The following is a 27,565-nucleotide window of genomic DNA, read 5'->3' on the forward strand; positions in this document are numbered from 1 at the left end:
TACCAGTTACTTAAAATGTCATTTATTGGTATTTCATTTAACATAGATAAAGTAACAAAATTCTAAAGCATACCATCATTAGTTGTTTTTGACAGTAAAACTATTTACAAAGGTGTGTTCAAGTTTGATGATAGAAACTGTACAGTGTAATCTGTCCACAAGGGGTCAGAGGGACATGATCGTGTGGCGACAGGTGAGTGGGTGTAGGAGTGTTTGTGCGCACATGTACATACAGTGTGTAACCTTTCATGGGAACTGTCTTCATTGGCAACATCAGTGAAGATAACATTAGGCCATAATAACATGTCTTCTCTTCATACATTGTGTTCCATAGTTAGTTTCCCAGTTTAAATTTAAAAACTGTTAATGTGGGACCCCAACTGAGGAAATCATTGACCACGTCATTTCCCCAGGTGCGGAATAAAACTTAACGATCAGAAAATAAACATAACCAAAACATTCTTTGGAATCCATGGTCGTTTGTGCGGGGGATCTCATATTCATGCGTCTTGGATGTTCTTTTCCAAAGATCCTAGGACTTCTTCATCTTGTCCGCATGGGCACTGCCATTTTTGTGGTGACTGGAACTGTTGCTGGTGCCATTGCTGGTACTGTTCTCATGGTATTTGCCATTGGCGACCAAGGTGGTCCCGTTGGCCTTGCCATTGAGGCTGGGCTTGGTATCCTGCTTGGGCAACCTCTTGCCCTTTACGTAAGCCTGGTACCAGAAGTTGGAGAAGAGCACAAAGAAGAAAGTGCCATACATCCAGATGAGGTGGATGAACAGGGGGACCTGGTAGTCACAGCTATTCATGAAGTAATACTGGGTGGCGTGAAGGGACACCATCACAAACTGAACCTGTTGGGTAGAGTTGGTGGCATGATGAGGAACAATGCATATATGGGGATGGATGTTCTGAAGTGGCACTGTGCTTGCACTGATGAACAATGGTATTTACTACTTTAGTATTCTGCATCTACAACAGTCCCCCCCAAAAAAAGCCATATACATCCGTTTAAACTAACAAAAACATACCAGCTGGATGGCGGTCATGTACTTCTTCCACCAGAGGAACTTTTGGAATTGTGGTCCAGCCGCAGACAGGCCGTAGTAAGAATACATGATGATGTGGACGATGGAATTCACCATGGCATGGAAAGAGCCCATTCCCCCTGGGGTAAAACACACAGAACACTTCAAAGCAAACCTGCCCACATTACACTGAGTCCACCAACAAAATACCTGTCTACCAAGAGTTTCTTTAAATTCATGAATGAATGGGTGATGAGCAGTTTGTGGTCTGTATTAACAGCTAATACATGACAGTCATTTATGTTGTTTTCGGGATCCCTTCTGGGGTAAGCATGTAATCACGGGTAACACAAACACATTTTTTTCGAAGGCATGAACTTTTGGACTACTACACTTGAATTGAAAAGGCTCAATTTCCTCCAATCGTTTGTCTACTTCAATTGGAATTGTCTTCCCACCCTTTCACACATCCGGCATTACAATACCAGGCGGCAACATGACGATAAATGTTTTCCTTCTTTTTTTTTTAAATGTCAAAAGTTGAACTAGTAGTCCAGTTGACTGGTAGAAGGCCAGGCGGCAGTGTGGACTGACCGGGAGCGAAGCTGACGCCCCACCACCAGGTCCAGGGCATGAAGGAGTGGTGGAAGACATGCAGGAAGGTGATCTGGCCATGTTTCTTCCTCAGAACGAAGAACACCTGACCCAACGAGAGGAATGTCAAACGCGGCGATGATTACCTCAATGTGAACAGAGGGAGAGAGACTCCAAATCGAAGGGAAATCATCTGATGTCTTACCGTGTCCAAGAGCTCAATGAATTTGGAGAACAAGAACAACCAGGCCACTCGAACCATCTAGTGAGGGGAACAAAACATGAAAAGGGTGAGAATTTGGACAAAACTGCCTCGTCTAAAGATAGTATTGATGCAATATTGTAAGAATGTTGACCTTGTCATGCATACTTTCTTTCAAAGAAGATGCATCTCATGACCATCACGGGGAACCCATGTGTGAAGCGAAGATTCTACACTTACTCTAAGGCCTTGGGGGCTGTCTGAGTAATCAATTGCGTCACATCTCCATGTGTATGTTGTGGCCCAGCCAGACATCAAGAACTAAGAACACAAGAGGACAAAATCAGTTTAGACATACTGTAGCTACCGGTAGTCAAACTGGATTGGTAGATTGGAAAGAACCCATACTGTTATTGACATAAGCAAGTGTATATTGACTATACGGAAGTATATCGGTCGTCTTTATGTACATCTTAACTCTTATTTACCTCTTTGCCTCCTGCCTATCTAGGCAATAGTAATTTAGCTAGTGTTCTAATTATCCAACACAATCTGGCCAAGGAGGCGAATGACCCATTTAGAGCAGCCACATACCAAACAGCCAATATACTGCCAGGGAAATGACTAGCTCCAAGTGCTGTTGACTATGCCTCTCAAAAGAACCAATCAAGAACCTGATCTTGGAGAGACTTCACAGTGTCTCACCTCATAGACAATAAAGGTTGACATCGCCACCATGGTAAAGTTGTAGGCGATCATGGCCTCCTTGAGCTGGAAGGGCTTGCGGTTGGCCATGAAGCGAGGCCCAGCGACCAGCACGAAGAAGATGTAGGTCAGCAAGATGGCCGTCATGTTCACCGGACTCTGCATGAGTGGGTAGCCCCACAATCGCGGGTCTGAGAAAAAAAGAACATTCTCAGAGTTGTAAAAACACACTACAAAACAGGTCTATGAGCAATATGTCAGTTAGCGCTTTCAAAGTACACAAAGCAGAGGTATAGTCAGGTAATTAACTATGTCGAAAAATTCCTCACCTGTTCCCTTCAAGAGGAACTCGTAGACCTCCATGGCTCTAGCACCAATGTCCTGAAGCATTTTGACTAGCTTCCCCCTGTGGTATCACCCAATCACCTGTGGAAAAGCAAATGGATGAGTCATTATGTAATTTTAATAATAGCTACTACACTCAGCAAATACATTATACTGTATATAGAGGTAAGTGTAATATGCTACTGCAATACCCTTACATATTGGCTTACAGTGCATTCCGGAGGTATTCAGACTCCTTGACCTTTTCCACATTTTGTTAAGTTACAGCCTTATTCTAAAATGTATTAAATAAATAAAAATGTCCTCATCAATCTACACACAATACCTCATAATGACAAAGCAAAAACTGGTTTTTAGACATTTCTGCAAATCTATAAAAATCAGAAAAAAATCAGAAATAACCTATTTACATAAGTATTCAGTCCCTTTGCTATGAGACTCAAAATTGAGCTCAGGTGCACCCTGTTTCCATTGATCATCCTTGAGATGTGTTTACAACTTGATTGGAGACCACCTGTGGTCAATTCTATTGATTGGGCATGATTTAGAAAAGGCACACACCTGTCTATATAATGTCCCACAGTTGACAGTGCATGTACGAGCAAAAACTAATTCATGAGGTCGAAGGAATTGTCTGTAGAACTGGGACATTAGATTGAGGCACAGATCTGGGGAAGGGTACCAACACATTTCTACAGCATTGAAGGTCCCCAAGAACACAGTGGCCTCTATCATTCTTAAATGGAAGACGTTTGGAACCACCAATACTCTTCCTAGAGCTGACCAAACTGAGCAATCAGGGGAGAAGGGCCTTGGTCAAGGAGGTGACCAAGAACCCAATGGTCAATCTGATAGAACTCCAGAGTTCCACTGTGGAGATGGGAGAACATTCCAGAAGCACAATCATCTCTGCAGCACTCCACCAACCAGGCCTAAAGTACTCTCAGACCATGAGAAACAAGATTCTCTGGTCTGATGAAACCAAGATTGAACTCTTTGGCCTGAATGCCAAGCATCACGTCTGGAGGAATCCTGGCACCATTCCCACGGTGAAGCATGGCGGTGGCAGCATCATGCTGTGGGGATGTTTTTCAGCATCAGGAACTGGGAGACCAGTCAGGATCGAGGGAAAGATGAATGGAGCAAAGTACAGAGAAATCCTTGATGAAACCTGCTCCAGAGTGCTCAGGACCTCAGACTGGGGCAAAGGCCCTAAGCAGACAGGACAGAGGCCCTAAGCACACAGCCAAGACAACACAGGAGTGGCTTTGGGACAAGTCTCTGAATGTCCTTGAGTAGCCCAGCCAGAGCCCAGACTTAAACCCAATCGAACATCTCTGGAGAGAACTGAAAATAGCTGTGCAGCAACATTCTCCATCCAACCTGACAGAGCTTGAGATCTGCAGAGAAGAATGGGAGAAACTCCCCTAATATAGTACAGGTGTGCCAAGCTTGTAGCGTCACGCCTAAGAAGATTCAAGGCTGTAATTGCTGCCAAAGTACTGAGTAACGGGTCTGAATACTTTTGTAAATGTGATATTTCAGTTTTTTATTTGAAATACATTTGCAAAACTTTCAAAAACCCTGCTTTTGCTTTGTCATTATGGCTTATTGTTGAGACGGGGGAAAAAAACAATATCACCCATTTCAGAATAAGGCTGTAAAAAGTCAAGGGGTCTGAATACTTTCCAAATGCACTGTACACGCTATGCTATTGCAATACCTTAATTTACTGAATTTACAATGTCATTACAGTGTCATTACCCAAACATAATTTATGGTATTAAACATATCAGTGCTGCCTGCGTCAAATTAATCATTTTGTATTTCCCCAAAACCATCAATCCTTGTTACTCCCCAAAACATAAAATACAATAGTACGTCATAGCATAGCATTACTATGGCATCACTTTATATATATGGTATTTTAGTTGGTTTCATGACATGAGAGAATGAGAAAGTAAATGTGTGCGCTGCAGTCGATAGTCCTTGTTCAGTGGCAGAGTGCTCTGCTTCTGAACGAGTATCACTGACCCAAACGGGTTGTCGTCAATGACCCAGCATTCCACACTCTGCCCCTCACATCCTAGCATGCCTTGCCCCTGTCCCTGCCCCTCGGCAGACATGGCCTGACAGTAGAGGGGAGGGGCTACAGGAGACAGACGAGCATCTCGATCCCACAGCACAGAGGCAGCCCTCGCCTCAGTTTGGGACTGCCAAGTACAGGAACCAGGCCAAAACACAGAACAACGGCAAACCACAAACTCTCCCTCTGTGCTCTCTGCTCTCCCCAAATGACCCCGGCCGTGAGAGAGAGAAGGCAAAGGCAACAGTCTTTGATGTTTAAATTTGTTCTAGACCGGTCTCAAGCGATCAAGGTGCAGACATAACCACACTGACTGAAGAAGGGAGATCATTACAGGCTTATTTGAAGACATGTTATCTCTGGAAACAAACAGGGTGTGATGGTTTTACCTCAGGTTTATGAGGACAATTCGATTGAACTAAGTGACCTGCAACTTTTATCCTCTACCAAACTACAAGTATTTTAATCAAACAAAACAGTAACCATCTGATATTTGGATGACAACGAAATATGTGGATGGAGGGGAAAAAAAGTACAACTGTAAACATTTGTGTTAATTTATTTTGTTGAAAACAAGGAATGTCTTTTCAAATGTGAAGAGGTTTGTGCGTGTGTGTGTGTGTGTGAATGTTGCTGACTTTGTCTCACAGATTTTGACAAACAGGTCTGAACCAATCATAGACATCGATGTTTCACAAGTTTGGACAGCACAGTATAGAGTGAGTACAGTACAGTACAGAACAGTAAAGAAAAGTAGAGTGTATTCAGTACAATAGAGTAGACTTTAGTTCAGTACTGTAGAGTATGGTTCAGTGCAGTAGAGTAGATAGAGCACAATAGGGTAGAGCAGGGTTTCCAAACTGTCTCACTGGGGCCCCCCTTCCAGCATTGGGGAAGATCCCGTGTTCACATTCTGTCATGTGGTGCAAAGAAATTTGAGCAGTTTTTACGCTACTTTTCTTGCAATTCTTTACATTTTGTCATGTCAGAGACCTGGCCGGGTGGTTCCAGAATAAAAACCTATCCCTCAACGTAACCAAGACTAAGGAGATGATTGTGGACTACGGGAAAAGGTGGACGGAGCACGCCCCCATTCTCATCGACGGGGCTGCAGTGGCATCAACAACAAACTAGAATGGACCAAACGTACCAAGACAGTCGTGAAGAGGGCATGACAAAGCCTATTCCACCTCAGGAAACTAAAAAGATTTGGCATGGGTCCTGAGATCCTTAAAAGGTTCTCCAGCTGCAACATCGAGAGCCTCCTGACTGGTTGCATCACTGCCTGGTATGGCAATTGCTCGGCCTCTGACCGCAAGGCACTACAGAGGGTAGTGCGTACGGCCCAGTACATCACTGGGGCTAAGCTGCCTGCCATCCAGGACCTCTACACCAGGCAGTGTCAGAGGAAGGCCCTAAAAATGTTCAAAGACCCCAGCCACCCCAGTCATAGACTGTTCTCTCCACTACCGCATGGCAAGCGGGACAAAAAGGCTTCTCAGCAGTTTTTACCCCCAAGCCATAAGACTCCTGAACTGGTAATCAAATGGTTACCAAGACTATTTACATTGTGTGCCCCCCTTCCAACCCCTCTTTTTTACGCTGATGCTACTCTCTGTTTATTATATATGCATAGTCACTTTAACTATACATTCATGTACATACTACCTCAATTGGGCCGACCAACCAGTGCTCCCGCACATTGGTTAACCGGGCTATCTACATTGTGTACTACCACCCACCACCCGCCAACCCCCCTTTTACGCTACTGCTACTCTCTGTTCATCATATATGCATAGTCACTTTAACCATATCTACAATGTACTTCCTCAATCAGCCTGACTAACCGGTGTCTGTATGTAGCCTCGCTACTTTTATAGCCTTGCTACTGTATATAGCCTCTCTACTGTATGTAGCCTCACTACTGTATATAGCCTGTCTTTTTACTGTTGTTTTATTTCTTTACCTACCTATTGGTAAAGGTAGGTAAAGGTAGGTAAAGGGGGGGGCGAAATAAAAAAACATTAGCTAACATTGGAAAGTCGATCTGGATATTTCTGACAAGAAGAAAACTACCCAATTTAGAAATGGCACCTTGTGCATTCTACTATTACAACTTTAAAGACAGTTTAAATTTCTTGAAAAATATATGAATAATTTTTTGGTGGGGACCCCCGCGCCACCCATGCTGGCTGTATTGTATACTTAAATAAACTCTACTGTACAGTACTCTAATGTACTGTACTCTACTATACTGAATTAAACTGCACTTTACTCTAATATACTGTACTCTACTTTGCTCTACTGTACTGTACTCTACTGAATTTAACTGTGCTGTACTGTGCTGTCCAAACTTGTGAAACATAGACGACTTTTCATTGTCATTTAGCTTACTGGGTACATTGTTACAATGGGGATGATTGTGACAAGCAACCCTGACATCAATGCTAATTAAGATGCTAGTTACCACATGACTTGACCTAGGAACTCACAAATAAGCTTGAAATAAAGCTCTCCATTTCCACCTTTCAATAAAATTAATTGTTTATGGATACTCCCATCATACAACTATTTATGAAAGAAGGTTTGGTCTATCACCCCCCACACACACACACAGGATAGGCCAAACCTAGTTTACCCTATTTCTGTTCTTGACAAGAGCTCTCTAGGCCTATTCCATAAAGGGTGAGCAGTCAATGTTATTGGTCAACAGCTGGGATGTGTAGGTGCGGTCCCATCCCACTACACTACGGAGCAATAGGGATCCATTGTTCAGAGCAGCCTACACTGCGCTCTCCCTGCACTTGGAGTACAGTCTCGTCCACCCTAAAACAACACCATTAAAGGTAATGATACACTAGAATGTGCAGCGGGAGAGTTTGAGGCCAAATGAGAGGGATATCAGGGCCAACAAAAGACAACATTGCGGAGAGTATAGAAAAGTGTCTTACCATGCAGCAAAAATACACAGTACAGAATCGTCATGGAATGAATCAAACAGTGATGTCTGAGCATACAGAGCAGTATAGAAAACATTGTCAAAGTGTATACAGTTGAATCAGAGGAACCCTGCACCAATACAACAATAGTCCAAGTGGAAGCTCCCATCCGCGGGAATGCTCACGAAAAGCCCTTTCAATAAACCAAACACTCAGCTGGAGGTCTTTAATACAGCAAGAATGTCAAACTACACTGCTTTTCAAGGGGGAAAACTTAAGGCAAGTGCTTTGTTGAGGGTGGCAAACACACTAACGCTTTTTTGTTTGTTTGTGTGTACATGTCAATGGTTACCAGTTCATGCACTTCCACACCGTTTGAAACTTTGACCGAGGTGCTTCAGATTTATTCAAGTGGTGTAAATGACCACCCGTGACCTACTTCAATTGAACCTATGACAAACAAAAGTTTGTCAACACTAGGTTAAGGGAACTAGCTTACGTATGCACTATTCTGAAAAGTGCTGACGAGCAAGACAATCTGTTTCACCATCTGTAGTCTATCATGAGGAAAATACAGTGTCTTGTTCTTTTCCTTTTGATAGTGGTGACCCACTGGGCAACAACTGGTTGAATCAACGTTGTTTACACAGCGTTTCAACTAAAATCCACGTGATGACATTGAATCAACATGGAAAGACGATTGGATTTCAAAAAAGTCATTGGCGTAAGGGAATTGTCTTTTTTTTCAACCAACTTTGGACCTAAATCCAATGACATGGTGACATTTGTTTATTTCAGGTTGAATTCAAGTTAGTTGACAACTCAACCAAATGTAAATCAAAACTAGACGTTGAACTGATCTGATCTGTGCCCAGTGGGAACAAACTTGAATTCAGCAGCCAGCCATTTTCAGACCAACAGAGCTTTCTATAAAAGGTATGGACTGTAATCATCTGAACTGCAAACAAACCTGTATGCAAAGGTAACTGCCATTAGGTTATCTGCACTGTACATCTCTTGAACCCTGGTAAAGGTGAGGAGTACCAGTAACTGTAGCCACAAGGCATAGCAAATGCACACAGCGAAGAGGCAAAGGAATGCCCCGTTTGCGAGATCTAATCGAGTGGCCAATGGCATCTGCACATTTTGTTCACCTGGATCAAGGACACGGATTAAAACGGCACGGCAGGGGATATCAGGTTAATTTCCCATTGTCTTGATTCTGTGTGTGATCATGGCAACATTCCTGAGCAATGTGAGTGTACATCTGACACGTAGGCCTCAAAATGTTAATGTCACATGTCACATTATGGATACACCACCTGGAAAGGTCAAGGAAATGCCTGCAACTAAAGTAGAGGTTAGCATTTACGCAAATCACATTTTATTATGAGTTTCAGGCAGAAAAGCAGAGCGTCATGGACGCCTACAGGTGAAATAGGGCAAAGTTCACCGTATGTAGGTCTACAGTGCATCGGCAGGCTGCGGAGAATGCGGCGAGTCGGCATGAGCAACATATCATATATTTACTTTCTATCTCTTTTCGATTTGTTATTTGTTTATACCTTCCGGTAACCTGCCTCACCCAATGTGATACGGAATCGCTATTATTTTTAATTTTTAGAACACACTCAAGAACCTCCAGAAGCTAACCAGCTAACTAGCTACAAGCTATTTAGTCATAGTTTAGTCATAGTTTACTGCCTAGTCAACGCCATTTTACCTGCTGTTGTTGTGCTAGCTGATTAGCTGTTGTTGTTTTAGCTACTGTTTTACCTAGCTCTCCCAATTCAACACCTGTGATTACTGTATGCCTCGCCGTATGTCTCTCTCAAATGTCAATATGCCTTGTATACTGTTGTTCAGGTTAGTTATCATTGTTTTAGTTTACAATGGAGAGCCCCTAGTTCCACTTTTCATACCCCTGATACCTCCTTTGTCCCACCTCCCACACATGCGGTGACCTCACTCATTACAACCAGCATGTCCAGAGATACAACCTCTCTCATCATCACCCAGTGCCTGGGCTTACCTCCGCTGTACCCGCACCCCACCATACCCCTGTCTGTGCATTATGCCCTGAATATATTCTACCATGCCCAGAAATCTGCTCCTTTTATTCTCTGTCCCCAACGCTCAAGGCGACCAGTTTTGATAGCCTTAGCCGCACCCTCATACTACTCCTCCTCTGTTCCGCGGGTGATGTGGAGGTAAACCCAGGCCCTGCATGTCCCCAGGCACCCTCATTTGTTGACTTCTGTGATCGGAAAAGCCTTGGTTTCATGCATGTCAACATCAGAAGCCTCCTCCCTAAGTTTGTTTTACTCACTGCTTTAGCACACTCTGCTAACCCTGATGTCCTTGCCGTGTCTGAATCCTGGCTCAGGAAGGCCACCAAAAATTCTGAGATTTCCATACCCAACTATAACATCTTCCGTCAAGATTGAACTGCCAAAGGGGGAGGAGTTGCAGTCTACTGCAGAGATAGCCTGCAAAGTAATGTCATACTTTCCAGGTCCATACCCAAACAGTTCGAACTACTAATTTTGAAAATTACTCTCTCCAGAAATAAGTCTCCCACTGTTGCCGCCTGCTACCGACCCCCCGCAGCTCCCAGCTGTGCCCTGGACACCATTTGTGAATTGATCGCCCCCCATCTAGCTTCAGAGTTTGTTCTGTTAGGTGACCTAAACTGGGATATGCTTAACACCCCGGCAGTCCTACAATCTAAGCTAGATGCCCTCAATCTCACACAAATCATCAAGGAACCCACCAGGTACAACCCTAAATCTGTAAACAAGGGCACCCTCATAGACGTCATCCTGACCAACTGGCCCTCCAAATACACCTCCGCTGTCTTCAACCAGGATCTCAGCGATCACTGCCTCATTGCCTGTATCCGCTACGGAGCCGCAGTCAAATGACCACCCCTCATCACTGTCAAACGCTCCCTAAAACACTTCTGTGAGCAGGCCTTTCTAATCGACCTGGCCCGGGTATCCTGGAAGGACATTGACCTCATCCCGTCAGTTGAGGATGCCTGGTCATTCTTTAAAAGTAACTTCCTCACCATTTTAGATAAGCATGCTCCGTTCAAAAAATGCAGAACTAAGAACAGATATAGCCCTTGGTTCACTCCAGACCTGACTGCCCTCGACCAGCACAAAAACATCCTGTGGCAGACTGCAATAGCATCGAATAGTGATATGCAACTGTTCAGGGAAGTCAGGAACCAATACACACAGTCAGTCAGGAAAGCTAAGGCCAGCTTCTTCAGGCAGAAGTTTGCATCCTGTAGCTCCAACTCCAAAAAGTTCTGGGACACTGTGAAGTCCATGGAGAACAAGATCACCTCCCCCCAGCTGCCCACTGCACTGAGGCTAGGTAACATGGTCACCACCGATAAATCCATGATTATCGAAAACTTCAATAAGCATTTCTCAACGGCTGGCCATGCCTTCCGCCTGGCTACTCCAACCTCAGCCGACAGCTCTCTCGAATCCCACCGTACCTTCTCCGCTGTGCAATCTGGTTTCCGAGCCAGTCACGGGTGCACCTCAGCCACGCTCAAGGTACTAAACGATATCATAGCCGCCATCGATAAAAGACAGTACTGTGCAGCCGTCTTCATCGACCTTGCCAAGGCTTTCGACTCTGTCAATCACCATATTCTTATCGGCAGATTCAGTAGCCTCGGTTTTTCGGATGACTGCCTTGCCTGGTTCACCAATTACTTTGCAGACAGAGTTCAGTGTGTCAAATCTGAGGGCATGCTGTCCGGTCCTCTGGCAGTCTCTATGGGGGTGCCACAGGGTTCAATTCTCGGGCCGACTCTTTTCTCTGTATATATCAATGATGTTGCTCTTGCTGCGGGCGATTCCCTGATCCACCTCTACGCAGACGACACCATTCTATATACTTCCGGCCCGTCCTTGGACACTGTGCTATCTAACCTCCAAACGAGCTTCAATGCCATACAACACTCCTTCCGTGGCTTCCAACTGCTCTTAAATGCTAGTAAAACCAAATGCATGCTTTTCAACCGTTCGCTGCCTGCACCCGCACGCCTGACCAGCATCACCACCCTGGATGGTTCCGACCTTGAATATGTGGACATCTATAAGTACCTAGGTGTCTGGCTAGACTGTAAACTCTCCTTCCAGACTCATATCAAACATCTCCAATCGAAAATCAAATCAAGAGTCGGCTTTCTATTCCGCAACAAAGCCTCCTTCACTCACGCCGCCAAACTTACCCTAGTAAAACTGACTATCCTACCGATCCTCGACTTCGGAGATGTCATCTACAAAATTGCTTCCAACACTCTACTCAGCAAACTGGATGCAGTTTATCACAGTGCCATCCGTTTTGTCACTAAAGCACCTTATTTATACCACCCACCACTGCGACTTGTATGCTCTAGTCGGCTGGCCCTCGCTACATATTCGTCGCCAGACCCACTGGCTCCAGGTCATCTACAAGTCCATGCTAGGTAAAGCTCCGCCTTATCTCAGTTTACTGGTCACGATGGCAACACCCATCCGTAGCACGCGCTCCAGCAGGTGTATCTCACTGATCATCCCTAAAGCCAACAACTCATTTGGCCGCCTTTCGTTCCAGTTCTCTGCTGCCTGTGACTGGAACGAATTGCAAAAATCGCTGAAGTTGGAGACTTTTATCTCCCTCACCAACTTCAAACATTTGCTATCTGAGCAGCTAACCGATCGCTGCAGCTGTACATAGTCTAATGGTAAATAGCCCACCCATTTTTACCTACCTCATCCCCATACTGTTTTTATTTATTTACTTTTCTGCTCTTTTGCACACCAATATCTCTACCTGTACATGACCATCTGATCATTTATCACTCCAGTGTTAATCTGCAAAATTGTAATTATTCGTCTACCTCCTCATGCCTTTTGCACACAATGTATTTAGACTCCCCTTTTTTTTCTACTGTGTTATTGACTTGTTACTTGTTTACTCCATGTGTAACTCTGTGTTGTCTGTTCACACTGCTATGCTTTATCTTGGCCAGGTCGCAGTTGCAAATGAGAACTTGTTCTCAACTAGCCTACCTGGTTAAATAAAGGTGAGAAAAAATAAATAAATAATAATAATTTGGTCTCCCATCCAGGGTTTAATCTAAGGCCAGCTTTGAGATTACCAATATGCTATCATGAGAATGATTATTGAGAGAGCTCTTAATAACTAAATAGATTCACTGTTGCTAGTAGAGTCACTCCGAGAGGTAGGTTTAACAGAGAAAATGAAATGTAACCATACTTTGTAAGTATATCATCAATGATACTATTTAGGATTATACAGCTTTTGTTTCAATTCAACCCAGGATTCAACTGGCATAGGGCTTCAAGCTTTGGATGATTTCAAATGGAATCTTCAAGTTAATCATTAATATGTTGGATTCACGTCTCCATCTCATCTACAAGTCAAAGTTTAAAGATACGACTCAAATCAAATCAAACCTTACACGCATTTCACTTCAAGTTTGAGTCCTATTCTTGAACTTGGATTCTTGGTTGACATATCAATTATTCATTTGTAGACAAACTGGAATTAAAGCCAGACTAAGTCAGTGGCACAAAACATACGTCCTTTTCAAATGCTGATATTTTGTTGCGTTGACAACCAAACACAATTCAATATCACTTTTGCAATACAATAAATAGCCTATTAACTTTAACAAATGATATGGTGCATTCACGTCTCCAACTAAAGCAAAAATAAAAGTCCAAAGGTAGGATTAAGTCAGTGGCTCAGATTAAACTATCCAAGCATTAGATATCCTATAAATGTTGATATTTGGTTGCATTGTCAACCAAACACAACTACTTTTGTAATACAGTGAATAGCTTAAAGGTAAGGGTGGGTATCTTACAAAGTAATGTCACAGAATTAATCAACTTAAAATGAGTAACACATCCATGGCCACATTTTGAGGTTAGCCTACAGTATCTATGAACATCTTCTTATGTAATCATAGAAAACCGTGCATGTTCAAGATAGCATGCAAAGGTTGCAGGTCGGTGGAGATCTTCACAATTGCTTTAATCTTGATCACTTGCACTATGCTGCCATCCAGGTCATTTGTTTCTGCTATTTGATGAAGTACAGTGATATCACATTTAAGGTGTTGTATAAATACAACATATCTGACATTGTATTCCCATTTAAACATTGTTGTGTTTTTAAATGGTTGAAAGAGTGGCGATAGCACATTTAGATGAACACTGAACTAATAATCAGACATTGTTTTTAACAATGGAATTTGTCTGTGCTTTTAGATGGTTGAAAATATAGCGATAACACATCAGGAATTCAATTTGACTGGGTGAATAAAGGTTGAAATCTCATTGATCAACGTCCCAACCAAATATTACCCAGATTTCCACGTTGAAATGATGTGGTGTTCCCAGCTGACGGCTTCGCGCGCTGACAAATGCGAGGTAGGCGGGCCTGTTCCTGATCTTGCACATCCGAGTGACACCTTCAGCATACAAACACTAAAATGGCTTGGGCGATATGAGGCTTTACTAGTTGAGTGACAACCTATGTAATTTGCTAGGTTATTGTTATCTATGTGCTCTTGTGTTTTACTGGAATAAAAGTAAGCTATCAGAGACACAACCCTCATATACAGTGCATTCAGAAGGTATTAACCACACCCCTTTACTTTTTCCACATTTTGTTGTGTTACAAAGTGGGATTAAAATTGATTCAATTGTCAGCGATCTACACAAAAAACTCTAATGTCAAAGTGGAAGAAAATGCCTAACATTTGTAAAAAAAATAATAAATACATGAATATATCTTGATTAGATAAGTATTCAACCACCTGAGTCAATGCATGTAGAATCACCTTTTGCATCGTTTACAGCTGTGAGCCTTTCTGGGTAAATTGGTTGTTGATTATTGCTAGACAGACAATTTAAAGTCTTACCATAGATTTATAAGGCGATTTAAAGGAAGACTCCACCCCCAAAAATGATATTTTGGCATTTGTTTAATTTGCTCAGTGTTGACCTAGCCCAAAATGTGTTGCTTGTCAGCAATCAAGTTTTCAAGATATGTAACTTTCCAAAATACAGAAATCATCCCTGTAGGATGCATTTTGCATCATACAGGATGAGTTGTGTACATTTCTACTCCTGAACTTATTTAGGCTTGCCTTAATTAACAAACGGCTTGAACGTGTGTTGACTATAGATATTTCAGCTTTTAATTTTTATTGATTTGTAAAAATGTCTAAAAACATTATTCCGCTTTGACATTATGGGGTATTGTGGGTAGGCCAGTGACCCCCCAAAAAAATCACATAATCAATTTTAAATTAATGCTGTAACACAACTAAATGCAGAAGAATTCAGGGGTTTTAACGCTTTCTGAAGGCACTGAATGAATTTAATTTAGATTGTTCAGATTCACCATCAGCAATCATTTTGGTTTAGCTTTAAACAATCAGTGCATATGGTCCTTTTTATATACACAGGGTAAAGTTTATCATTTCATAACAGCAATCACTTTTGCAAGAAGCACTGCATGGCCAAAGCAAGAGGAGAAGAGAAAATCACTCTTTGATTTTCAGATTGGGGTGAAATCCAAAATTGTGATTATACATTCATTGGCTACGTCATAGCTAATTTATAAATTATAAATATTGATACATTTCTAGCTCAAACCCTTAATCTGCAAAAATTACAAGTTAATTAGTGGGTGATGGTTAAACTTGGGCGATATATACCGTTTATACCATATACCGAGGTATTTCGAAGTACAGACGGCAGGATTTGACTATAAATTAAGTATAACTATAAGAAATCGAAGATGTGTGAAATAAATGATATCCAGCTCAGGGCTCCAGCTATGCATTTGGTTTTTGCTAACACACACACACACACACACAGAGACGCCCAGCTCATGAGCTCCATCAGCAGCAGATTTTAATTTAGAATGGAAAATGGATGAGTTTATGCACATCGAATCGTATCGCAGCAGTTGAGCGGGAGATAACTGGGACGCTGATCACATTTGTTTGATTCATTATAAAACCATTTTGTGGGATAACAGATTCAGTTATAATCTGACAGCGTCATCACTTCAATCTGGCCATCTCTACCGAATGCCTCAAGACGTACCAATCACATGAGCTCACGACAAACTCTTGAGCTTTGAAACGCCACCTAAGACTCCCCACTGACAACGTAACAAAGCTCTCGGAATGTTGTAAAGACGTCCAAAGAAGTAAAGACTTCCAAGGAGAATTTCCTCAATGTGTCGTGACTGCTAAGTCAGCAATAGTTGTTTTGCTGTGACTGCGACGTCAGCAATAGTCGTTTCCCCAGCAGACAGTGGTGGATCCCAAGGTGGCAGGGCTGGCGTTATGGGCAGTCCTTAGGGGGCCTGGCCAGCCAACACATACCTCCTGGCCCGCCCTACCGTACCTCCTTGCCCATCCAAATAAAATATTTAAATATTGATCCTTTATTTGACCAAGACACGCTCTGACAGAAAGACCCATCATTGTCAGATAAAGCATCCAAGCGAGCGAAACAGCGCCCCTCTGTCTTAGTATGTGTAGCCCATGTATATGATGCTGTCTGGACTAAAATAGTATGGCATGACATTCTCTTTTTTTGCCAGACCACTTTAGATACACAGGGCTACATATGGCAAGACAGAAGGGCGCTGTTTCAGTCAATTGGATGCAATTTTGGACTAAGGTGTGAAGGCAATCAGATGAAATCATCATGACTGTCTGTGTTCATGCCACATTGAAAGATAGGCTAATACATATTTACAGTTAAATTTAAATTGCATGTCGTTACTATAAAAGCCACAATAGAACAGCTAAATCAGTCGTTTGTACTGCTCATGAATTTTAAAAAATGTATAACTCTGCCATTTTTTAAAGTAATGCCACCCTCTGTCCTTGACTTTTCCTAAATACATGTAAGTCTACAATACACACTGTCGTTGTTCTAATTGTAATATGACAAACAGAACTGTTGTTGTAGACATTTTTTATATGGTTTTCCCCGTTGCCCCTCCTTCTCTCGACAGTAGGCCCTGCTCCCCCTCTTCTCCCAATAGTTGAAGAGGCAGTGGTGCCCAGTTGAAAATCACCCCGATATTTGCCTCGAAAGTGAACCCGAAACTATACCAAAACTAATTTCACAGATATAATAAGACGGATGAGTTGATGAACGAGGGGAAGCGAGCGATGCATAATTATGTGATCACCAATGTTGAATGAAGAACAGGCATTCTAATGTATTGATCTATTCTAATTATAATCTCAAAATGTTCTGTCCTCTATCATTCTGCTCCGGGCCTCCTTGGAGTACACAAGAGAGCGTATGTAATTTACAACGGCAAGAAGACCAAGATTAATGGATGCACTAGTTAGCATTGCTACAACATCTGAAGGAAAACAACTCCGGCGGTGGGGAAGAAAACTAAATCATTATGACATCTCCGATGAGAATTCTTCTGATTCTGAACTTCAACCTGAACCTACACCTCTGAGGGCTAAACGCAAAAAAAAGCCAGAATTGGGCGCACTGAGCAGGTGCCCACGCCACCACCAAATGAAACGGTGAGACTGGAGAGGGGACGGCACCGTTTGGAATAGAACACGCCGGTGAGAATTCTACGGGCTACTATCAGCACATAATGTCGTCACTGCGGGAGTAGGCCCTACATATCAAGCACGAAATAATATCATCAATGCACTCAACAGCTTTTGTTGTTTAGGCTATGTGAAATGGACATGCTGTCTTATCTACACTTATATTCATAATGACATTATTGCTTTTGTGATGATTTTCACTATTATCAAGCACACATGGCGCTTGTAATGATGTTTAGGCTACTGATGTTTTCATCTTGCTGACCATGCATCTTGGTGGTTGGGGTATTCATTTTTTTACTTCGTTTAAAAATAATCTTATACCGGGTTCCAACACCAATGCTTTCTGTTTCATAGCTGTAACAAAGGCACTCCACGAATACAATTTATTGAACACTTATTTTTTTAAATGTACATCCACCCACATAAGAGGTGGAGTGAAAACAACATGCCCCCCTATGGGAATCAAATGACCATCCAACAGATTCGGTCACTTTAACCAGAGGGTCACAAAGTCCATGTGCAACACTACCTCAATTCCACGAGGGAAACACCACATAGGCCGAGCTAACCAGCAAACCTTACTGTAAACAAATAGACAATTGATTTACCCCTTGTTGGTATTTAGAGACTGCCTGCTCCAGAATGGATGGAGGAGATACTTCCACGAAGCTATCAACCTCGACCTGTCATGTGATGATAAGCCGTCTGGAAACCTTGGCCGGACTCTATTCTCAGTGACTTCACGATTGACATTGAACACACAGAGGGTAGGCAGAGGAGAGGGGGGAAAAAAACATCCACAGGGAGAGGGAGTCAAGGAGGAGCCCATTAGAACAAACACACAGTGCAGCATCTGTTTGCCAGGAGTGTCTGCAAGGCTGCTACACCTACTGTACACACACACCGGGTTTTCTACCTCTGCGCGCACACACACACACACACACACACACACACACACACACACACACACACACACACACACACACACACACACACACACACACACACACACACACACACACACACACACACACACACACACACACACACACAACGTCCAAACAATGTCTGTGTGTTTACCCCAGCCTGTTAAGACACAGAACAGAGCTATTCCCTGAGGTGATACAAAGCCTAAAACCAACTTAGGGGCACAAACGCGACCGGTAAAAACCATTGGCTCAACAAGTGGGCTAAAATTTGAGAAAGGGGTTAGGGTTAGTTTCCTGGGTACTCCATCTTGTGCTAAGTGGGTGGACTTACCTCGTCGTTGCTGTGGTTAACTTCCTGTTCTCCTCAGAGCGGGCAAATGGATGCCAGTGTGGAAGCCAAGTCCTGTTCACCGCAGAGGACAGCTTGCTAGCTCTCCCTGTCCTGATGGAGAGAAGGGCCAGGACAGCAGTCGGGGGAGAGATATGGAGAGAGAGGGAGGGACAAAGAGAAAGAGAGGAGGGAGAGGGTGTGAGTTAGAGAGAGAGAGAGAGCAAACTGACAAAGTGTGACTGGTACTGTTGCCCTCCAAGTCCCCACCCTCCCTGACTCATAAACACAGTGGATGAATAACTAGTTCAGAAAAAGAGAGCAAGGCATAAAGAGAGGGAGCGCAAGGGAGGGAGAGAGGGAGGGAGCCGTGTATATGTGTCAGTGAGAGTGCATGCCAGACAAGTGAAAAAGTAAAAGCAAGAGGGAGCTGGCCTTCTATTTCACCCAGCGGTGTGAAAAATAGTATAAAAAGGTGCCCTGGTCTTGCTGGAGTTGCCCCATCCCCCTCCTCTCTCCCCCCATTCCTCTCGCAGAGGTAAACACAGCAGAATATGGTATCCTCCTGCGGCTGGTTTCTCTCCCAGGGGGCGGGCTGATAATATAATTCTCAGGCACAGCAGCAGAGAAATCACTGGCGACTCTGTTATCATGAAGGGGGCCATTGTTGCGCCGCTAGCGTCTCTGTCCCCCAGCCAACACAAAGAAAGCGAAGCTAACATCCATTTCACCCTCCATCTGGACTGGAAGTCGAAGTCTTTCCTCAAATAAACTTGCACAACCCCACAATGACACCTACAAAACAGGCATGAGATTTCTAAACGTAATTGGGAAAAATGCATTTCTCATCTAACAACATGGAGGCTTTCCCCTCGTCTAGAGACTGTGACATTCAGAACACATAAGAGAAAGAGACCAGTTGGCGGATGCAATAAAACATGTCATTTTCCTGTTTATTCAAGGCTGGTGGTCGAATCTTATAACACAGACACAGCCAATATGGTTCCTACTACACGACGACAGTGACTCACTGACTAATACCACAGTACGTTGTAAGTGCTGCTTGCTCTCACTCGTGTGAAAGCACTCAGTCTGATCTCCCCGGCCACGCCCCAGATTTATAAAGGAGGAACAGATGTTTAGGTGATCTTTAACACTGCATAGTTGTGACATAGCTATGACGCTAGAAGAAACATGTGCGACACAGACACACACACACACACACACACACACACACACACACACACACACACACACACACACACACACACACACACACACACACACACACACACACACACACACACACACACACACACACACACACACACACACACGTCTTGGTATACCAGTCCTGGGCAACACAGAACAGTTATGTCGGAGTCAGACACCATTTAGTTTTAAATTGACAGCGTAGCCCTTTCCTGCCTTCATTCACCCCACTCAAATCGAATTCCTGAAGTGTCATCACTGTGTTTTCAGCCATCTAACAATTCCATTGTAAGTACATGGGTGGAATGTTATTAATATTTTTCATCATTTCATAATTAAATAAAGATTATTGAAAAAAATATATCTATATCAGATTTTGGTCATGTACATAAAGTGTAATATTAGGAGGCAAACTAAAAATGGAATCCCTTTCAACTCTATATCTGACATGGTACAGCCACAAATAACCATGTGCATCAGGTCTATACTTTTGTTTCAAAGTAGATTTGTTTCAGACTACCAAGAATGTGTGACCTTGATTTAACCCACCGCGGTAAAAGGTTATTAAGTAGCCTACTAATTTCTCCCTACTTTCAGCAAGCTCTTAGATTATTTGTGATGTAAAACAGTTGGCAAACAAGACATCACTAATTAAGAATGAATCTACTGTAACGAGGTACTTAGCCATGACTAAGACCTTCAAGTGTGCATCACAAATGGCACTCCATATATATTCACATCAACTGTTAATAGTTGTGCAGATGTACTTTAATGGCCTCTTAGTTTCTCTGTCAGCCAAGGCCATGTTACCCTGTCCCACAGGATAGAGTAGAGATGAGGGAGACAGAGGGTCAGAGGCAGCTCTCTCCCTCCCTTCCAGTCCCTCCCCTGCTCTTATCCACAGGAAATAAGGTTAAGTGCCTTGCTCAGAGGGAACATCAGCAGATTCTTTTCACCTAGTCGCTCAGGGACCAGCTCTTAACTGCCAGGCTACCTGCTGCCCTCAGATTTTTTTTTTTTACCACAATGCTATATGACTGCCAGCATAAACTGCAACACTAACCCATCTCTTCATGTAGCCTAGTGTTGGGCCAGAAACCGAAAGGCCACTAGTCTGAATCTCTGAGCTGACAAGGTGAGAAATCTGTTGATGTACCATTGAGCAAGGCACTTAACCCTAATTGCTACAGGGTCACTGTTGATAATGGCAGACCCTGGCCATGGGACCCCACTCTCTGAGGGTCTCTTAGAGAGAGTAGCATATGCAAAAAAAACATATATGTGTGAAATAGGACCAATATGAACACCCACCAAATTATGAATCTGTGCCCTGCTGACCTGGTGTGTGAGAGTGTGTGTTCTAATACGAAACAAGTAAGCATTTGTCTCCGAGACTTCTCTCTGTACCCTAGACTGTGCTGTACCAGGGCCTTCGCTATTCTCACATTCCACTGAATGGAATGAGGGCCCAGAAGTGTTTTGGGGTGAATTTCCCCTTTAACAATAGTTTTCCAGTCATATAAGAAAGAAATCACAATGAACATTACACACATATGCACACAACATTATGAACCAGGAGTAATCGAAGAGTGACCCAAGACTGTACTGTACATTCTGGCAACAAAACAATCCTTCCAATCTTTGCAATATGGCTGGACTCTCAATGAGCGACATGTTTATGTCACCACCGCTAGTGTTTTTGGCTGGGAGTAAGCCTGGGGAAGGGGTGGCTGGCACCGTAGTAGTACAGCCCCTACCTGCAGGAGCAGACCAGACAGAGCATGCACACTCTAAGCTGGTCTCATTCTGTCGTCACCCCCCCCCCCCCCCCACCCCCCCTCCTTGTTGCTCCCTCACTGAGTACTCAGGTTTCTGGAACTTTCCACAAAAACACAAGGTCACGTTCAGGGGCAGGCTGAATGCATGTGAATGTGTTCCTATGCATATGAAACCTGGCTGTAAGACATTTTACTACCCTCTAAAGGTGTGGGTGGGGAGGGTGGATAGTTTGAGTCAGAGGTGTCCACCCTTCAGAGGGATGCGAGGTGAAAGTGCTCCACTCTATGCTGAAACATAAAAATCAATGAAACTTTTCTGAAATAATAATAATATATGCCATTTAGCAGACGCTTTTATCCAAAGCGACTTACAGTCATGTGTGCATACATTCTACGTATGGGTGGTCCCGGGAATCGAACCCACTACCCTGGCGTTACAAGCGCCATGCTCTACCAACTGAGCTACAGAAGGACCAAATGAAGGTCATGCTACTGAAATTCTAATATCGTCATTCCAGAACATTGGTCAATGATCAGTCTTGAAATAGCTAAGATATACCAGATATGTACCCAATTGTGTAGGTTGTGTTTTATGTACCATGCCATGGCGGTCTTCTGCATGCCCGGCCACACAAGGTTTGAGACATCTATCTCCACTTCCCTTCTGATCAGTAGCAAGGGATCTCAGCACTTCTAATTGGATTGATGTTCTAATTATGTTCTATTTGTGATATGTTTACTGTATTTGTGTATGAACTGTACTATGAGAGAGCTCCAACAAAAATTCCCATGAATGTTACTTTAAAAAAAAAAAGTTTTATTTTTTTAATACCGGCAAATGGCAAATAAACTACTTGAACTTGAAAAAAGGAGTTACTAGATCTTTCCTCGCATCCTCGCATCCTCTCTCCTCAATGTACCTCATCTTGGACCTTCTTCTCGAATGCATTTTGAGAATGGGGAGAGAGAGAATGCAAGATAAGTTGCTTTCAAAATGTCAGCCCAGTTGATAGACATTGTTCAGTCTGTTTTTAGTTAGCAGTGAGATCCTAAGCTAAAATTGAGCTGTGTGCTCCCTTGCAACACGGTCATTGAGATAAAACTAAGCAGGTAAAAGGTAATACCCTGAAGGTAGACTTGACCTATTTGTGTAGAGCAGGTCTGGCAGACAGCGCACTGTAGGATTATGTAAGACTATGTATATATCGAACGAAATGACACCATTCATGATGAATGTGAGGAATGCCTTGCCTCTGGTCTGAAAATATCTTCCACAATCTGATGTGTCCAAATCAAATTCATTCATTCACTCATTCAACGCTCATGGTGAACCTGGGATGATGTATATGCTTGGGGAAACATACTCATGTTCGATCCAGGTGCAGTTCTCTCGGTCGTCTGAGGTGATTATTAAAAGGGAAGGTTTGTCTGCAAAAGTTTTATGAAAGAAATGATTGTTTAGTACCTTCTAACTACTCACTGTGCTTAGACAAATTAAGCGATTGCATTTCTGCCATCATGTGGTTCACGAGGCTCCTCTTCAGGACACAAGCAAATGTCTGCTTAATCTAATGGGAAAGTAGAGCACATAGCCAACTCTTAAGAGTAACAAGTTAAGCCATTGTCCTCTCTGTATTCCTGTATTCCTGGATGACTGGAGAAAGCCAGTCATCCACCCAGGTGAAAGCCAGCCTATTGCTTAGTGGCCAGTCAAACAATGAGCAAGGGGCACAAAATGTTGACCCAAAGCATTTGATTCAGTCCAGTCTGGGTCGTCTTTCCCTTGAGAAGCTGTAGAGGACCGGTTTCTCTGTACAAACTGTAGATTAACCCCAGTCCTGAACTAAAAAGCATGGTCAATGTACAATCTCAGTTGAAATAGATTTTATTTCAGGCTTAATCTGTGACCGGGAAACTGTCTGAAAATGTTCTGACACATCTGACGCAATCGCTTTGCGCAATTAGCCTGGAGAGAAGGCTATCCTTTAGGCAGCAGCCATTGACACTTGACACTGATTGGGGGATAGCAACATTCAAACTAACTGTGTAAACCAGGGGTGGAAAACATATTGTCACACCCTGATCTGTTTCACTTGTCTTTGTGCTTCTCTCCACCCCCCACCAGGTGTCTCCCATCTCCCCTAATTATCCCCTGTGTATTTATACCTGTGTTCTCTGCTTGTCTGTTGCCAGTTTGTTTTGTTCGTCAAGCCTACCAGCATCTTTCAAGCCTACCTGTCTTTTCTATAGTTCCTGTTTTACATTTTTTGACGATTCTGCCTGCCTCCCTGGGCTGGATCTGATCCCCTGCTTGCTCTTCCCTGAGAATAAACCTTCAGCCCAGATGTTTGTCCGACCCAACAGCTGTCTGTCTCCTGCAAGGAGCCATTAATACCTGCAATGAAGGGAGACCACCTCCATGTATCGACTACAAGCGGACCACCACCGGACCCCGTTTCCCCAGTATGTCTCAGCCCTTTGTCTCCTGTTTCCAGGCCCACCCCTTTCCCTGTCTCATCGACGGCCAACCGGCGTACCCGGTGAGACGTCTTGCTGAAGGTTCGACCTCTGGGCAGGGGATTCTAGTACCTGGTTGACTGAGAGGAGTATGGCCTGGAGGAGAAGTGCTGGGTCCCAGCTAGTGACATCCTTGTCTCAGGCCTCATCGCTGATTTCCAAAACCCGCACCCCGGTCAACCAGGTATTCGCCCAGGTAGGATGCCAGGTGGCGCCCTTAGAGGGGTGTGTGTGTGTGTAATCCAATTTATGCTGATTAGGGTCTCCTCAGGGGGGGGTTCTGTCACACCCTGATCTGTTTCACCTGTTTTTGTGCTTGTCCCCTCATCTGGTGTCTCCCATCTCCCATCATTGTCCCCTGTGTATTTATACCTGTGTTCTCTCTTTGTCTATTGTCAGTTTGTTTTGTTCGTCAAGCCTACCAGCAGTTTTCCCCTTGCTCATGTCTTTTCTATAGTTCTTGTTTTCCCAGTTTTGACCATTCTTCCTGCCCTGACCCTGAGACTGCCTGCCGTTCTGTGCCTTTTGGACTCTGATCTGGATTACTGACCTCTGCCTGCCCTTGACCTGTCATTTTGCCTGCCCCCAGTTCTAGTAATAAACTTTTGTTACTTCGACACTATCTGCATCTAGGTCTTCCCTGAAACATGATACATACGGCCTGAGGGCCAGATTCGTCTTGAGAGTACACTCAATCCGGCCCGCGATCCCACTGAATCCGGCCCAGGTAAGGTTTGAGTAAACTTGTTTATTTTTTAAATCTAATGTCTCTGCCCAAAATGTTGGGAAAAATGTTCCACTGTCCAATAAATCCATATTTTTGTTGTTGTAAACAGCATCCCTCAAACATTGATTTATGGCACAGTGGAAAAATGCATTGTTGTCAATTGCAAGTGATGGCTCGGCACAATGTGACAACCAATTTTCTCTGTAACGAAACTGTGGTTTGGGGGATCAACTACTAGCACAGAGTAGGCCAGATTCAGTGGGGATTTTAGCATGTAAATCTTGGTGGGGCAAACAATTACATATTTGTTTATGCATGCCAGCGAAGCCCCTACACTACACAATATGGTGACAAACGGTGCCCCAAACTGTTAGGGCCTACATAAAGCTGTCCCAACACCTTACCACTGCTACACCTGTCTGTCAGCGGAGCCTTTTCTGGCAGTGATCAGTTCATTCAGCCTCATTAACTGTCTTTAAAAAAAACATAACTGATATGACTGACTTGCTTAAACAAATGTGATTTATACTGAGAATTGAGATGTACAAACTATGGCACAAGGAGACGACGAGCGGATAAGAGGCAATCCGTCATTTTGATTAAGACCTTAATGAGTGAGCTAGGACGGATGTAATTGTTCAGCACTTTTGAAATGTACAGCGACAGAATTAGGAACATGGGCTATTCTTACAGTATTCTCCCTGCACACCAAGTCAGAATCGTAGGATAAATAAAGGGGGCATATAAGCAGACAATGAAAGCTCTTGCAATTTATGGTGCTTTCGGAAAAAAAACAAGGTAGAATCATGATGATGTCAGTGATCTTTAGGTCGGAGCTCTAGAAAGTGGCTTGAGTTCCTGACTTGCAATACAGAGTTGGATGACCTTTCAAAATGTATTTTCCCAGTCGGAATGAGTTTCTTCCGAGTTCCCAGTTGTCTTGAACTGAAGTCAGATTTCCCAGTCCTTAGTTTCCAGTTGTTTGAGCTCGGCAGAAGTCATGCTGAATTGACAGCATGGCCAATGTTGAATGTTTATCCTTTTAAGCTTCGAAAAGAGACCCTTAAACACAGACTTGGACCACACATCCACTCCACTGAATAGCAGGCTAGTGATTGCTTTGCAACTCTTGCAGTTAGCCACTGATTACTTCCAAACCACTCATTTGCGATTTGAGATTTCCAACTTGTGTAATGCTTATGTCCAATGACCGATGAGCACCGATATGTTTTAACTATAATTTCTCTTCATTATTTCTCTTCATATGACAAGGATTAAAAAGGATTTGCCAGTAGATTGTTGACTTGATTCATGATGATGTCTGCTAGCTTGCTAGCTAAGATTTTGACAGTATGATGTTGACCAATCAAAGCTACTGTAGATATAACTTGATTTGACATCATTTTATCTGTGGCCAATGACCTTGAGCCTTCTTGGATAGGCACTTCTATTGTAACTCTATGGCAGCACCCAAGGGGAATTTTTGAGCTCTACCCTTAGATTAGGAGGTGACGTTGCGTCTCCAAGAGTGACAGAACACTGAGCCAATCACGGCACAAATAGAGTACGTTACCAACCCCTATGCTCCATATTTTCTTCTGGCTCCCCACCACCAAAGAAGCACTGAGCTAGGCTGAAACACCTACATTTTGGAGATGCTTTACTCAAGAAAGCCAAAAAGAGACCAAAGTTTGTGTGCAGCTTTATTAACTCAATTTTATTTTTGTATTTTATTTTTTACATTGTTTGCAAACTGATATGTGACACGTGGTAATGCCAAAATAACATGCAAAACGGGCAACCCCCATCCCCCTAAAAAATGGTCGCCACTGGCCAGATGTAAAAATGACACAATGGCATTGTGATTGCACAATTGATAGGCCACACACTTCCTGTTCATGTAGTAACGGTAGTACTATCTTGTACGCGCATTATCTTGATTACAAATATGACTGTAATTTATAGGAATTAGGAATTCTATATTCACATGCTATATTCACATAGCATGTACATTAAAAAAACTTGTTACTTCAAACTTTTTAAGTTTATCAAGTCAAGTGGTTTTGAAATCCCCTACCATGACTAATCATATGTATGCATGCAAGTATAATAGGCAACTGTTGTGACATTGTGACAGCCTAGCCAACAGTATAATTTAGATCCCCTGCAGCCACATACCTATAGGTTACCTGTTTTACAATAATAAAACTACAATAGTTATACTATACTACAATAGTTGTACTTTTGATTCAAAATTTAAGTGGAATACAGCAAGTATCTAATAATCTGTCAAATAAAAGTATTACCCACCTGGAAAAAGTGGTAGAGAGCGTGACAAACTTGAAGAGGGAACCTTTATGTGTGTCGTGTTTCAACTGAAATGCTTGTCCCTCCCTCCTCCCTGTTTTTAATCCCTTTGATGGAGCAGGGAAGGGTGGGCGGTCAAAGGAAAAGGTGGAGTCGTTTCTCACCAGAACTAGACCGGTGAGAGCATTGTATTTATTTATTTAACTAGACA

General features: G+C 43.1%; 1 protein-coding gene across 2 annotated transcripts; it reads right to left on the reverse strand.

Annotated features, from left to right (window-relative positions):
* LOC118387370 (elongation of very long chain fatty acids protein 1-like) lies at positions 1 to 27,482 on the reverse strand. 2 transcript variants are annotated; one of them, XM_035775659.2, is made up of 9 exons: positions 27,358 to 27,482; positions 18,817 to 18,927; positions 2,864 to 2,960; positions 2,535 to 2,725; positions 2,070 to 2,150; positions 1,833 to 1,889; positions 1,628 to 1,733; positions 1,037 to 1,173; positions 1 to 859 (listed from the first exon to the last, which is right to left on the reverse strand). In XM_035775659.2, exons 3-9 carry the CDS (start codon positions 2,922 to 2,924, stop codon positions 533 to 535), a joined length of 960 nt encoding a protein of 319 aa, XP_035631552.1. In that variant the 5' UTR covers positions 2,925 to 2,960; positions 18,817 to 18,927; positions 27,358 to 27,482; the 3' UTR covers positions 1 to 532. The 2 variants fall into 2 exon arrangements, with proteins under 2 accessions (XP_035631552.1, XP_052383271.1); XM_052527311.1 differs by lacking the exon at positions 27,358 to 27,482 and adding an exon at positions 18,165 to 18,294 and having other exon boundaries at positions 18,817 to 19,067.
* Between the last annotated feature and the right edge of the window lie 83 nt (positions 27,483 to 27,565).

The sequence above is a fragment of the Oncorhynchus keta genome, chromosome 1 (assembly GCF_023373465.1).
Source record: "Oncorhynchus keta strain PuntledgeMale-10-30-2019 chromosome 1, Oket_V2, whole genome shotgun sequence".
Taxonomy (NCBI): domain Eukaryota; kingdom Metazoa; phylum Chordata; class Actinopteri; order Salmoniformes; family Salmonidae; genus Oncorhynchus; species Oncorhynchus keta.

Bases quoted from the DNA above. Each gene is read 5' to 3' on its own strand.
- LOC118387370 (XM_035775659.2), bottom strand. From the start codon at position 2,924: ATGCTTCAGGACATTGGTGCTAGAGCCATGGAGGTCTACGAGTTCCTC. The intron at 2,151-2,534 runs GTGAGACACTGT...TTGTGTTCTTAG, and splicing joins CAACCTTTATTGTCTATGAG to TTCTTGATGTCTGGCTGGGC. The intron at 1,174-1,627 runs GTCAGTCCACAC...GTTTTACCCCAG, and splicing joins GGGCGTCAGCTTCGCTCCCG to GGGGAATGGGCTCTTTCCAT.